Genomic DNA, 14,230 nt, shown 5'->3' on the forward strand with positions numbered 1-14,230 from the left:
TAAAAAAAAAATCCTATAAACTCAATTCAAGGGCCATATTAAGGCCTGAGGTTTGTTGCTGCTTAAGTGTCAGGTATGTCATTGTTTATAGAGCCTGTAAAATTTAGGCAGTGAGAGTACCAAAGCAAACTAAAGGAAGCGAACTCTGGTTAACACAGATCTCTTAACCATTAGCTTTGAAATCCCAGAGACAGCCCTTGAGCAAGCCCACGTGTTTAAGGGGAGAACATCCTAGAAACTGATAGAAGGCATTAATAAAATTAATGCTCTGGGATGTCTTCAGAGTTAGTAGCTGAATTGTTGAAATGTCTGAATATTGCACAAAACCTGTAAATAAAGGTATTGTCTAGCTATCTGTGAGCACTTTTTTTTCCCTGCTCGGCAGGGAGCGGAATGGCTTGAAGAAACAGAATAGAATGATTGCAACAGCAACACTCAAATAATACACTGAGCTGACGCTAGACAAAAGCCATGACTTGACACGAGCTGCAGCGCGCTCCCACACCTGGCTGGATGCGAATGCCACCTTCCACAACGCTAATGCCTTTGGTTCTTAAAGTTCTCGGAAACACGTTCAGATAATTGCTTTAACAATAGATATTAAACTGACTGCAATATCTAACCATCTCAGCAGATGCCAATGTAAGAATCCAAATAACTGTAACACAGCAGCCTGCTGTGAGTAAGAATCTACTGACACATACTATGATTACAAGCAACTGTAGCAGAGATATCATAGCAGCAAATTCAAATACATTTCTGAAGTCCAGGAATAAAAAAAGTTAAAAAGCAAAGCCAACCCCAAAAGAACTCGTGAAAGCAAATTCAAATGGCAAGGGGGAAGAGGAAAACATGACTTACTACATCAGAGAAAATGTGAAAAAAATTCAAGGTAAAATTCACCCCGCCCAAGTCCAGACATAGGTCATTAGGGTTTGGGGTTTTTTTTCCCCCTTGAGAAGAGGTTACCACATTAAAACAAAGGTAATGTATTTTAAGTACTTGCTGCCTTGGACCCACCCCTTTCTGTCATGGAACAGCACAGGTATTGCTGCAAGATCCCCCCGTTACAACGGGCAGACATCAAATTTGGTCTCCCTCAACTAAATGGGGTATTTCCCTGGACAAGTTTGATTTTTAGAAGGTCTCTGCAAAGGCTGTAGATGTTCATTGCGATGGGCACATCTAGCCAACCAGAACCAGAGCCAGTTCGTTTCGAGAGATCACTTAAAAGCCGTCAGATGAGTACTCTCGATTACTGGTGATCCAGGCAAATTTGAACCTGTGATTTAGAGGTGAAGAGCTCTCTATCCCATTACCAGTCATAAAGACCATCTGGTCCCCTACTCCCTGATTAAAAAAAAAAATGGTGCATGCAGTGCATCATCTATCAGAATTAATCTAACTCAGTTTGATGAGTGCTTTTCAGAGGAGGAAGAAAAAAAAAAAAAGTAATGATGATTCCATGAAATAAGCCAGTTGGGGAAAGATCCCAAAACACCCGTTTTAGCTGCAGAACAACGTTTTCCTCTTCGGGGCTGACAACAGGAGCCCGCCGCGAGGACTTACTAGCCGCGGATTTCTGCGGCGCTGCCCGCCCGGCTGCCCCAGCCCCGGGTGGATTTCCTTCCTCCCACCGCCGCGCTCGGACAAAGGGCCGCTATTGTCCCCGGCTATAGCGGCTCCCCATCCCCACGCAGCGGCAACCCCTCCACCATTGCGCGGCGGACCCTCCACGGCAGGCGCCCCCCCGCCCCGCGCGCGCGGCGGGGACCCCCGCGGGGCCGCCCCTACCTGAGCTGTCCATGGTGCTGCCGCCCTCGGCGCGGTGCTGCTGCTGCTGCTGCTGCTGCTGCTGCCGCTGCTGCTGCCGCGCCGGGCTCCGGCCGCCCGCCCCCGCCGCCGCCGCGCTGCCCCTGGGCTTGGCCCCGCCGTCAGCGCTGCTGTCCACCAGCTGCAAAGATTCATAGCCGTCACTGCCCGGCTTTTTCCGGTAGCTCCCGAGCAGGCTCATGGGCGAGCCGGGCGGAGAGCCTCCTCTGACGCCGCGGGCAGGAGGGGAAGACAAGTGCCCCGGCCGCCCCGAGGGGAGGGGAAGGGCGGGAAGGGCGGGGCGGGACGGGGCGGCCACCTCCCCTCCCCCCCGCGTAGCCGGTGCCGCCCCCTCCCGCCCCTCCGGGGCCCGGAAGCAATCGCGGAGGCCGCAGCCCCGCCGCCGGAGCTGCCCGGGTTTCAGGCCCCCGGTAGAAGCATCTTCAAATGAACGAGGTGCCAGGGCGATGGGAGCGCTGCGGCGGCCGCGCAGCGGAGCGAGAGCGGGCAGAGCGCTGTCGGCAGGGGAGGGTCCCCCCACCGCCAGCTGCCGCGAGCGATTAGTTAGCAAAAAGTGCTGGAGCCACACCATTTCCTTCTCCGGGGCTATTATTCATGCATTCTGGCAAACTCATCCCTCTCCCAAAAGAGGTCCCTCAGCTCGGAGGGTTAGGCCGTACAGCTGGCGTGAAGGGGTTCTCAAAATAGCCATCAACGTTAAGATCTTCCTATCGCACCAGAGAAAGGTGCGTTCCTTGGGAACCGGCCAAGGTCACCAAGTTATAGGCTGACACAGCCAATTCTGCAGTCTAAAGGAGGAGGGACGGCAGAGCGGTTCTACACTGAGCCTCCAAAACCTAAAGAGCATCTCTGGTTCAGTGTAACACCGCATCTGTCTGCAGGCAAGTAACTGGGGGGGCTCCCAAACAGCAGCACTGTGTCACAGCAGGCACCGTGGGATGCATCAGCATCCCAAGCTCCCGCCTGTGCGACTGCTGGCTTAAAACTGGTGGCACCCAGCTGAAGAAGTGCTACTACTGATTGCTAAGCCATTTTTGTTGTTAGGTCTCACCCATCTATTTTTTGCTGTTCACATGTAAACAGACTTTAGACCAACACAAAGTGTGTCCTTGAACACCTGATGAGCCATGTCTCACTCGACGCATTTTGTGGCCACAGCTAGTAGATCATAATTTCATTTCACATGGAGCAGAGGAACTGAGGGATGCTCCAAAGGAAATGACCACTATTAAACTCTTCTAAATGGATTTCTTTTTAATTTAAGGAAAAGCAAAGGCAAAAAGAAGCCATAGCATCCAGACACAGGTATGCCTTCAGTCTCTGACAGAAAGGACAGGAAGTACTCTGCTTAGAAAAATAGCGTGGGTTTGCTTCTAAAGCAATAACGTCAATAAGCACTTCTGTAGCAATAACCATAACTTGAAATATTACTGACACTTGGCTTAAACTTTCCTGCTTAACACTCCAGGGCAGTGGGCATCTGGTACAGCCATACCTTGTCATGTGCTGTTGTTTATGTAACTCCTGCAATTTTATAGTACAGTGCAGACGAGGTACATCTGTGACCCAGAATTTTCTCAGAAAAATCCAAGCAGATTTACAAGCAGCAAACTAAAATGAACTAACCTGATGTAAACTGTTCACAGTTAGTGGCAGTAAAAGCTTGAACTCAAGGTTAGAATTGTGTATTTTCTACCCCCTCATTACTGGGCTCTTAATACATTGGTCTGTACGGGGCAATTTGTGGATTGCAATGCTCACCAGTAAGAATGGGTCCCTTTCCCTGTCGGCACCCATATGCAGCAACTTAAAAAAAAAATAAAAGCACAGATATTTTTATTAGGGATGACATCTGTTAGTCTCTCCTGGTCAACCTAGGATACAACAATTCCTGTGCTCTAGGATAAAAATGGGAAATTGGGGGTGGGTCAAGGTGGATTTTCATTTATTTTGCTTGCTCAGCTAACAGCCTGAACAAGAAAAAACAGGCTCTTGGATGAAGGGGGGACATTAAGGCTATGTAACATTTCCATGAGTAGTCAAGCACGCTTGCAGTGGAGATAATTGCAGCCCCTTAGAGGGAACGAGCTGGGGAACCTGGCATAACACAACAATCTATCCTTCATCTTAAACTGTCACCTGAGGTCTCTAGCCTGCTCTGCTGCCTTTATCCATCAACTCAAGAAACTCAGCTTAGATAACTTCATATCCTAAATCCAGAAGTCATCTCTCACAGGTAAGCAGCAAGGGTCTGTTGCAAGGACTGTCTGCATCAAGCAGCGAAAGGGAAGTCCTACCAAAAATGTTCTCATGGAACAAGGGTATAAGCAAGAGGGCAAGGTCACTCCAGCAGGAATTACAGCTTGCCCTTCTCCAAGTACCATAGCCAGTCCAGAATTTATATTTCCTGAGCTGCAGTCTTGTTGTCACTGCCCACTGGAGCCTCACAGCACATCTTTGGCTCAACATTTCCTACCCAGTGTTGATGCGGCTGTCATGTCTTCAGAGGCAGAGTACAGTCATACTTAGGAAGAAAAAAATAATTGCTTCTACCTGTTGAATCCATTATTCATTTCTTTCCACATTTGTCCCAGAGTTTGGGGGATGATAGCTTGCTTTCCCTCCAACGAGGCCCAAAGGGGAATCACCACCATAGCCTGAAGTTCCAGCCTGGAGAAAGAGGGTTCTGCAAAGCATCAGTGCAGGCACCGAGCAGGGGCAGAACAGCCTCTCCAGGGGATCTTGGGGCAGAGGAGGGAGGAGGAGACAGACTTCAAAACCCCATGCTTGCTTGTAATTACCATTGCTACAAACACAAAGAGATGGGATTAAGGAAGCATGTTGTGTGGGATTTGAAGCTGCACATATCCGTGCATTTTCCAGCCCTATAGGAAGTTTACCTGAAGAGAACATATAAAGTAATCACCTCTCTCCCCATTCTCCCTTTAAGTTGGGCTAATTAAGGCCCACATAGTTTTTCCTCTTTTGGAGGTCTACAGCATAAAGAATGCTATATAAAAAAATGCAAAATCAAATAACATGTTAAATTTCACATGATTTTAAAAAAAGAGAGTAAAGAAGGAAGATCTAGGGAAACAGCTACTTAGAAAAATTCGTTAACATCTTTGAGGATTTCTTGAACAGTGGCCAATGATACTACAGAATATAGATGTATTCTGTTTGAATGGTAGGGCTGGCAGGTGCCATTAAGGCTGTGGGAGACATTAATGACATGCTAAGGAGGACTGTATGTTGCTCAAGACTCAAGAGATACAAACTCTCTCCTCATTCCTGACCTTGGAAAAGTCAATTGATTTGCCCAGCCTCTAACTCTCCGTCTGCTTTTCCTTGTCTGGGTTGCAGCCTCTCCTGGGTAAAGTCTCTTTTTGTAGCTGTAATCAAGCACCAGCTATACTGAGGTGCAGTTTAATTTTTTCCACCTCTCCTGCGACTAGATGAACAGTTAAGGTGAAATATTATACTCTTAATTCTTCATGAATGCATTCAAACCGTGGAGTCTTGCAAGAACTACAAATACAGCTTGAAAATTAAATATCTGGAGCAACACCTTTAAAACTCAATGTACTAAACATTTTTTCCAAAGTAACTCCACTGTGAACAATGAACTCTCCCTGCACAGAGTGTTTCTGCAAGAAGTCCAAACCCAGGTGTATGTACATAGGTAAGAATATGGGAAGTACCAGCTATGCTGTATGATATGGACTGCTGTCACTGCCTGAAAAAAGATACATGTGTTATTAAGGAAAATAAGACTTGCTCAATCAGCTTTCATATTCCTCAAGCAGATTTATTTCCATTTTCAGAAGCACCTAACACTGCTGCACAAGGCAGCTCCTTCTCTCTGCAGCCCAGGCTACAATAATTTCTTTCCTGTCTCCTTATGTTTACATGCACCTCGTTCCTTGCAGTGGGACACTGGGCCATTGAAACATACTCTAGAGAATTAACATTTTTACCTTTTCCCTCTTCAAAGCACTCAGTTCCTAATCAAATAACCTTAATTCACAGACTCCTGAATTTAGGCTACCTTCAACATTCCTATAACAAGTACTCGATAAACTGGGCTTTCAAAAAAAAAAAAAAAAAAGCACAAGATCTTTAGCTCTACTTACCTTCCTTGAAACCTTGCAAGGAGCATCTGAGACATTCAGCCACAGTTACATTCTGGAGAACATTTTTGCAACCCAGTAACCCACCCTGTTGCACACTGATTTGAGCTGTGCTATGAGCCATCCTGCCAGCGGAAGGAGGCTTAAGCACCTGTATAAATTGAAGCAGTTTGATAAACTTTTGATGGTCTGAAAAAAAAAAAAAAAACCACCACCTTTTTGTGTTTGTTTAGTACCCAGACCTACAGACCAACCTTTACTGTACACATTAGGTAGCAGGGTATTCTTGAGATTTTGACACTTAATCTAGTTAGTCATCAAAAATTTGGTGTAGCAAAGGCACCTTTCCTGCCCTAAAAACTAATTGGATGTAGAACTGGCAGCACTGACAACTGCGTCTATCTCAACATCACATTTACCCCTAGAAGCCCCATGTCCTGCTAAAAACACAGACCAAACCTAAACCCTACACCCCTTCCCCAGCCACCACACTGAGCCATGGGGTCGCAACCCTGCTGACAGCAGCTCAGCCCCACCAGGTAGGGAAGAGCATGCTCCGTGGGGGCCAGCTTTGACCCTAGTGCCTACTGTACTCTTCCAGCAGGAAAAGCAAAAGCATCACCACATTTTTCTGTTGAGCGTTTCCTCCTGGACCTGCCCCATAGCAGTTTTATTCCAGCAAGTATCCATTCCCTGTACTCTTCAGAGAAGGGTCTGTCCCACCGTTCTCCTCCCCAGAGAGCACTGACACCACCATCTCTGTCTGCCAGCACTTTAAATAAGAGCCACTTGTTTAACCCTAGTTAAGCAAATCTGATTGCATTGATTACAGCCAGCAAGCTCCTTGTCTGGGCTAGGACCACCCCAGTTACCATCAGTGCAGATGAACTGTAAGAAACAATGCCACTCCATTTTGGGTCATTACTGCCACAGATAAAGAATATATTAATTTTTCTATTTTATTTTTGGTCTGGTGTGTTCAAACATAAACCAAAGATCTTAAAAACTTAAGCCATATAGCATCATTCAAATTGGCTTTGAGAAAGTGTTTCCTCTTGATTGCATCTGCTGCTCTCCATTCAACTCACCTGGTCCTTGTCACCTTAGAAGAGTATTGCATTTCCCTCCTGATGAAGGCTTAGTGCAGTGAGGAACAAAAGCAAAGCTATGGTGAGAGCCAAAACAATTCCACCTCAGAAGAGGGTCATGGTTCTTTGTTGTTGTTGTTGTTTTCTTTTAAAAGACACCAATTCAGAAATCACAGCAGCTAACTAAGGTCATCAGGAGGCTATGTGATGTCACCCTTTTTGCTTTACTTCTTGTCCTAAGAAAACTGGAACCAAAATACCTCCTTCTGTCTCCCCATCAAAACAGCAAGTGTCAAATCAGTCTCAACCTTTACAAGAGGCAACGAAAAAACTTTTACATATACAGCCAAAGGATTTACCTTACAACACATCTGATGCCAGCTTAGAAAAAACAGTGTCTTCTAAACAATCATTTTCCCTAAAAATAGCCAGATCCTCAGTCTGGGACTGCCTTGAACTTAGGTTGAGTCCTACCCTGTTACAGTGTTAACCAGACCTAGCAGGAGCCTTCCCATCACTCTTATGTTTTATCTATAGGCACCAGCTTCCACTCTTGCAGGCTCTGAATGCATTGAGGCAATCAGGGAGGATGCGTAAGGGTTTCTTCCCTGACAGTTCATTTCATAGCAGTGGCGACAGCTGTCAAAATAAAACCCCAGGAGCCATCCCGTTGCAATTCCTACTCCTGTAGAATAAGTTCTTCACTTTTCCATGTTCAGATGAGATGTGGGTCAAGCACAAATGACTTTGGGGCATATGTGACCCATACAGCAAGTTTCACACTTCTTGCCTACTCATCTGGAGGCTTCATTCATTACTCAGGCAGTGCCATGGGCTGACCAGGAGCATCGATTCCTGTGTACTACTCTGGGAATGGGCACGTGATAGCAAAATGGGTACAGGCTCTCAGTATGCAGCCAGAAATACGATTTCAAAGGAGTATCCAGACTTGTGCTGAGGATAAATAAGTGGTATTTGGCCTGGAGTCAAGGGTAGCCATGTGGTTCCTTTTTCTGTATGTAGGAAAGGCCATGCCTGGGTTTGCTGGAGAAATACGGAACTGTCACAGCCTGCCTGTGAGCAGTGGTTACATGGGGCAGTGTAGCGTATGTTACCAGTGTGGGATGCAGTGTGCCACGGGCAAATAGGGCTGGTTTTGGGGGGGATCCAGGTGGAGAGAGAGGGGTCAAATGATCTAATCCTTTGTTACCCGCCTTGATATTCAGGAACTTCCAAACTGGCCATTCCTGTCTTCTTCATCTCTAATGAAAAGCAAACGTGGTCCTGAGAAAGTTCAGAGTTGTTTTTAAGTGTTAGACATAGAGCTTATCAATTAACCTTTGCTTTCTTTCATCAGAGGAAGCCTTGAGCCTTTGCTGTAGCAAAACCTAACGGCAATACTCAGCGCCTCACTGAGAGCTGGAGCTTCAGCAGCTGAAGATCCAGTGAATGTGTTCTTCAGGGGATGGACACTGAAGAACATATTCACGATCATTTGCCAAGCAACAGCTGTAATATCATTTCAGAGGTGTTCACAGTCCTTATGCAAGCATCTGTAGAAGGAAGCCCTTGCTGCCAAGAACACTGATGGCAGAGAAAGCATCGCAACCATTCTCACAAAAGCGTGCCTTTTGGTCATAGTACCAAAACCTGAGCATAATTATCCTGAGAGCATCTGGGGATTTGGAGAGGGACAGTTTCATCGCGCACTATCAAGAACCTCAGCAAGGTTGTGCTTGCCTTGCTTACCTGTCAAATCAATTGGGGCACACTGGTGAGCCTGCATGGCTGCTTACCATTATTTTGTTTTCCAGTGACTTAGGATGTGACTAGTGTTTGACTCTCTTAATCCTTTCCTCTCCATGATAGCCCACACCATTAAGTGTGTTGCTGTGTCTGCATACTTTTTATTTCTTGCCTTTTAGTCTTGTTAAAGTGCTGTCAGGGATGACACACAACTTACTCATTTCAGCCCAAGACTTTGTTTCGGAGTATTCAAGGATTCGACTGGCTCCTCAGCAACGCCGAGCCGTGGAGCTGCTTGCCAAAGGCTGTTGTATATGCTAAAAATGTACATGCTTCAAAAAGAGAGTGGAGAAATGTATGGGAATAACAAATCTATAAGGGGCCGTTAAATAAGAGTGTATCGGTGTTCACTCAGGAAGACCCCAGCCTGCAAACTGTTGGAAAATTGGAGGCGTTACAGCCATTCATACAATTCTTCAGGACAAAATCACATATTTAGGTAAAAATCAGATGTTTTGCTGCCTAACTACCATTCATTCCTCATTTCCCATTCACTGTGAGGTAAGTTGCTAAATACCAAGAAAAATCTGGGTATAGCCCTCCTAAAGCCTGTGTGCAAGCCTGCAAAATATGTATATGTGTAATCCCCATTAGAATGAAAGGCACAAGACCAGAAACACACAAACATTTCCATTAGCAACAAGAGAAGTTCTGCGTTCATTAACCAAGACAGAGGTGGGCCTATAGTTGGTACCTGGGAAAAATCTCAGCTTTATATTAAACCTGGCTGCTTGCAACTTGGAACGAGTTACAAAACTGAATTACTCAGCTCATGCACTTATAATGCATAGCTGCAGCTTGCATTAGTACTTGCATTTAAAACAGTATAATGCCCAGATCTTCGCATTTTTAAACACATAGAAAAAGTCCCGAGTGTAATTTTGAATTTCTTTTCAGCAGGTTATTGTTTGCATTGGAAAAAGGCTGGTGGTAAAAACAAGGAGAAAAATTATACAAGCGAGTCATCATGGGGTAACTGCAGCTGCTGCTGTTGTGCTTGGGGTCAGACTCCAGCAGCAAGTAACATAATGAAAATAGTCAGGTAATTGCTCTCAGGTAGCTCCAACCAAGGACCCCTCAACACAGTGAGTCTTCCCATGACAACAGAAGGGAAGTTACAGGTGGCACTGCCAGCCCATGCCGACGGCTGTTGCACACCTCACCCACTCCCATCGCTACTTCATTTTAGGATGCACGGGATGAAGGTTTCCTTTGGGAGAATGGACCAGGGGACAAGTATCCTCACTACAAGCTTCAAAGTGATGGTTTCTCTTGGATGAATATGTAAGTGAGGTCCAGCTGATGAAGGGTAGGAAGATACAGGTGGGTCCGATAGCACAGGAAGGTTTGCCAGAAACCCACACATCCCCATTAAAATGATCCTACCTTCTTAAAGATTTTGGTAGCATATTTTTTTATCTAATACTAATAGGAAAAATGATATCACTAGAGCCTTGTTGTTCTGGCTACTATATAAAACATTAAAAAATGGTGTCTGTCTCAGCTCACAGTATCTACTGACTTACAGGTCCTGCATATCACACCTAACTGATGGAGTCTGCGTTCAGATTTATAGCTGCTCCTCATTTCCAAAGTAATACTCAAGCAGACTCTACAAGGCCGCATATGCTCTCTCCCACAATGCTGTTTCAATCCGCAGGGCGCTCTGCAGTTTTGGAAGAATAGCTTGGACGTAATTCAAGGGGAGAGACACCCAGTTGCATTGGCATGGGAATAGCTTGCAGTGGATCATCATGACTTCAGATGCAGGCTGTAAATTCAGTGGTACAGGAGCCAGAAGTCTGGTCCTCAGTGACATTACGGCCGCTTTAAGCAAGGCAGGGAGCAGGGCTGGGTATGAATGCCCTCAGCCTTCTCCTGGTGGCCCATTTACAGCACGAAAGGTAACAAAACCCTCTTTGCTAATTCCTACAACACTAACTGAATCAGCCTCTTGTGGATCCCACAGCTTGGTCGCCTGTCTGGGAATGCATCACTGGGATGCCTTCAAGACGCCGAGCAATACAAAAGCTTTGTGAATATCTAGATGAAGCGTACTTGACTCAGCAGAAAGGATTCAAAGCAATCTTCCTCTCCCGGTGATGCCTCCTGCGCTGCTGTAAGCGTTCAGTGAGAGCTGCTCCACACCGCAGGATGCTCTCCCTGAGGCTGCAAACAGCCCTGAGCGAGGGGCAGCTGACGGAGCTGGGGGAAACTCACAGCTCACCCAGATCCAGCTCAGGTTTTCAATACCATTTAGGGCAGGAAAGAATTTATCATCACATATTTTAACCCAGAAAGTAATATTGCAGGGGCTAGTCTATACCACGTGGCTTTAAAATAATTACGCTGTGTGGCTCCCAGGCTGGGAGTTTTGTGTGGATGTGTTTCAGCTTAAATACCTTCAAAATTCTGTTCAGGTGGAAAATTAATGCCAGGAGTAAATGTGTGCAGAGTCAGAGAGCCTGCCTGCATCCTACCCCGGTGTGCCTTGGCACGTGCCCCCGCGCTGGGGCAGAGACCCGTGAATGGACATTGTACTGCAGAGAATTCTTTGTTAGCTAGAAAGCAAATTGCTCTTTCCGTAAAGTTTTCCATGAAAACTATTACTTGGAAAAAGAATTCAAGTGTTTGGGTCATTTTTTTCTGCTTCAAAACACGGTCTGGGGAAGGGAATAAACTTCACAAGTTTCCTGCGTGGCAAAAAAAAAAAAAAACATTTCAGGGGATTTGGACAAAATCCTGGCCCTTGCCTCAGTCTCCCTGCATGATTTTGTTCTGCACACCCAATTTCTCCATCTGTCTGCCTCCCAGCCATGATTCAGGGATGTAAATGATACCATTTCCTAGCCTCGTTATTTCTGGTTACTGAAAACAAGAACTTATTCAGGAGAAAGAAGTCTATATCGTTTACAGTGCCTATTGAAACAGGGCCTCATACACTGTTGTCATGTAAACTACTGTAAGAGTTCATAAAATATTATTTATAATTTAGTATAAATAATAAAAAGTAATATTTATAGCATTTTAATGTTGAGAGGATCCCACGGCCGCTTTATCCACCCCTGAAAAAGCATCTATAATCTAATTTTTACGGCAGATGGAAATTACAGCATCTCAGTCCAGTACAGTTGCAGCTGGGATTTTCAGACCGTGTTCCCTACAGCCAGAGATTTTTCTTCTCCAAATCTGAGCGCTATGGGACGCCACACACCCAGCAAAAACCAGACCCCCATGAGCAGCTCCGCAGCGGTTTCAGACATCTCCCCATCTCTGGAGCATCCCAGGAGAGGAGCAGCCACCCCTTTGGGTCCGGCCGTTCGTCATAGATGCTTGGGTTAGGTTCTTTGCTACCTCCCTCCGCACACTGGTGATGCTAATTCCCTTTGCAGTGCGAATTTCAGGCACCTGAGCAGAGCTGGGGGTGCAGTAAAACATGACCCCAAGGTGTCAGCACCAAGTCCCTGAGCCCCGGCAGCCCAATTTTGATCCCAAAACCTGGGCAGCACTTCTGGGTACCAAACTCTCCACCACTACGGTCCAGTAATGCCCTTTTCCATATAGCCCCTGGGCTGCCACCATATTTTTGCAGCAAAGCAGAATAGATTTCAGCAAATCCTGCCCAAAAATCCAGCTTTGAGGACTCGTGCAAAGAGCCACAGCGGGTGCAGCGGGAGGCCCCGGGATTAATCTGCAGCAGGGCAAAGCTGTCCGCGAGGTGGATTAGTCGGGTCAGCAATTAAACGTTGGCACTTATGCTGCCAGCGGCGTGCAGGAAAAACCCAGCGCTCAAGGACAAAATGCAGTTCCTCCTTAAAGGCTGCAGCCACTCCAAAATGCTGCATCTATCGGCTGGGAGCGTTTCTGGGACCATAAACAAGCCGGCTGTGTCATGGCTGGCTAAATATAGTGCAGCCTGGGTTGCCTTCATGCTGCCTGTGCCATCTGAATTACTTGGTATGCTGGTTTGTTTTTTTTTTTTTTTCCTCAGGGAAGACTATGACTAAGAGAAATCCACGGTTGAAGGGATATCAGAAGATGGAGGCCCTAGTCCAAATGCAGAAGGTGAATAAAGTCTGTAGTTTGCAGACCTGGGTCCTGTCCAAAATATTCCTCGCCCTCCTCCTTCTCCTCCTTCTCCTCCTCCTTTTCTCCTTGGCATTATCCAAAATAAGACTATAGTAATGACAGCCACAAAGACATCAGCAAGGCATTAAATATTTCCTGATTCAAAGTCACAGCACTCCCGAGGTGATGCCAAGGGGGATAAACACCTACCTGAAGCAGTGGTGCCGTGGGGAGCAGGCAGCCCTGACGGCCGCTCTGTCCCTGCCGTCCCCTCCCAGAGCAGCCGGCTGGGGCTGCCTCAGCAGGACTGAAGGCAAATGCAACGGTGTATGCATTTAGCTATATTTTTTTTCTCTTTTCTGGCCCGAAGTAGGATTTTTAAAGGGAATGTAGCTCTGTGTTTGTCTCAGCATAATAAAATGGGGGGATTTGAAGGTCAGCTTCACAGTGGATGCACTGCAAAAGGCTGGATATCAGTATTTCATAGCAGCATTTATATACTCACATATACACTGAATTACCCTTCCTGTAGGAAGTACAGCTATGTTCAGACATAACCTACAATTATTATTTAAAGCCTGAAAATCACTTCTTTTTTCTTCATTGAAGGCAATATGCCCAAATAGCTTTCACAGTCCTAAAATACACAAACATCTATTTTGGGGTGCAAGAAGAGATGCTCATGTTCTGCACGGAGTCATTGAGATATGCAGAGCAAGAGGCAGCTCGAGGTTATTAAACACTGTGTGCCCAGGTATACATTGCTGAATTTCAGCAACTTAACTTGCCATCAGACAGCAATATGTGCTACACTGCCAAGAGAAACAGTTTTCAGTGCAGTATCTTCCCTCAAACCTATTACATAACAAGGCTTTAAAGCAGGATTTTTTGCTTTATCCCGAGCATGCCTTCCCAATGATTACTCAGCACAAATTTGCCGTAAACAACATCCCATATTTGACTGTGCACCCTCTCGCTCTTCTTCTACGCACCCGGCTCGTGGCTAAGCTTTCCTTACCTTGCTTTTCAGATGCGTGCATCCTCCTCTCCCGGCTCCTGCGGCAGAGCGGCGGGGAGCCCAGCTGCGCTCCCGCACGCCGGCTTTCGACTCGTCATTCAGCGGCAGTCCCGGGTCACGGGGCGACGGCCATGGGCTGGGGCGCTGCTGCCTGGGAACTGCGCGTCGCTGTGGGCCCTGACGGGATATATTTGGGATTACAGAGACTCAGGAAAGGATGAGGATGGAGGCAGACATATCACATCTTCTAAAATGTGGCATGGAGTGGGATCTGGAGTCTGCAGGTC

At 46.4% G+C, this 14,230-nt stretch overlaps 1 protein-coding gene across 2 annotated transcripts in view; it reads right to left on the reverse strand.

The window, feature by feature from the left end:
- DNAJC6 (DnaJ heat shock protein family (Hsp40) member C6) overlaps positions 1 to 14,120 on the reverse strand; it is a 52,305-nt gene extending 38,185 nt beyond the window's left edge. The window contains exons 1-2 of one of the 2 annotated variants that reach the window (XM_087733381.1): positions 13,944 to 14,120; positions 1,795 to 1,954 (exon numbers count right to left, since the gene is read on the reverse strand). In XM_087733381.1, coding sequence (XP_087589507.1) covers positions 1,795 to 1,807 — 13 coding nt within the window. In that variant the 5' untranslated portion in view covers positions 1,808 to 1,954; positions 13,944 to 14,120. Of the gene's footprint in view, positions 1 to 1,794; positions 2,015 to 13,943 lie in introns of those variants that run through there. The other variant, XM_087733380.1, reaches the window with a different exon arrangement.
- Between the last annotated feature and the right edge of the window lie 110 nt (positions 14,121 to 14,230).

This window comes from Nipponia nippon, unplaced genomic scaffold (genome assembly GCF_047370975.1).
Source record: "Nipponia nippon isolate SJK-2023a ecotype South Korea unplaced genomic scaffold, ASM4737097v1 scaffold_5, whole genome shotgun sequence".
NCBI lineage: Eukaryota > Metazoa > Chordata > Aves > Pelecaniformes > Threskiornithidae > Nipponia > Nipponia nippon.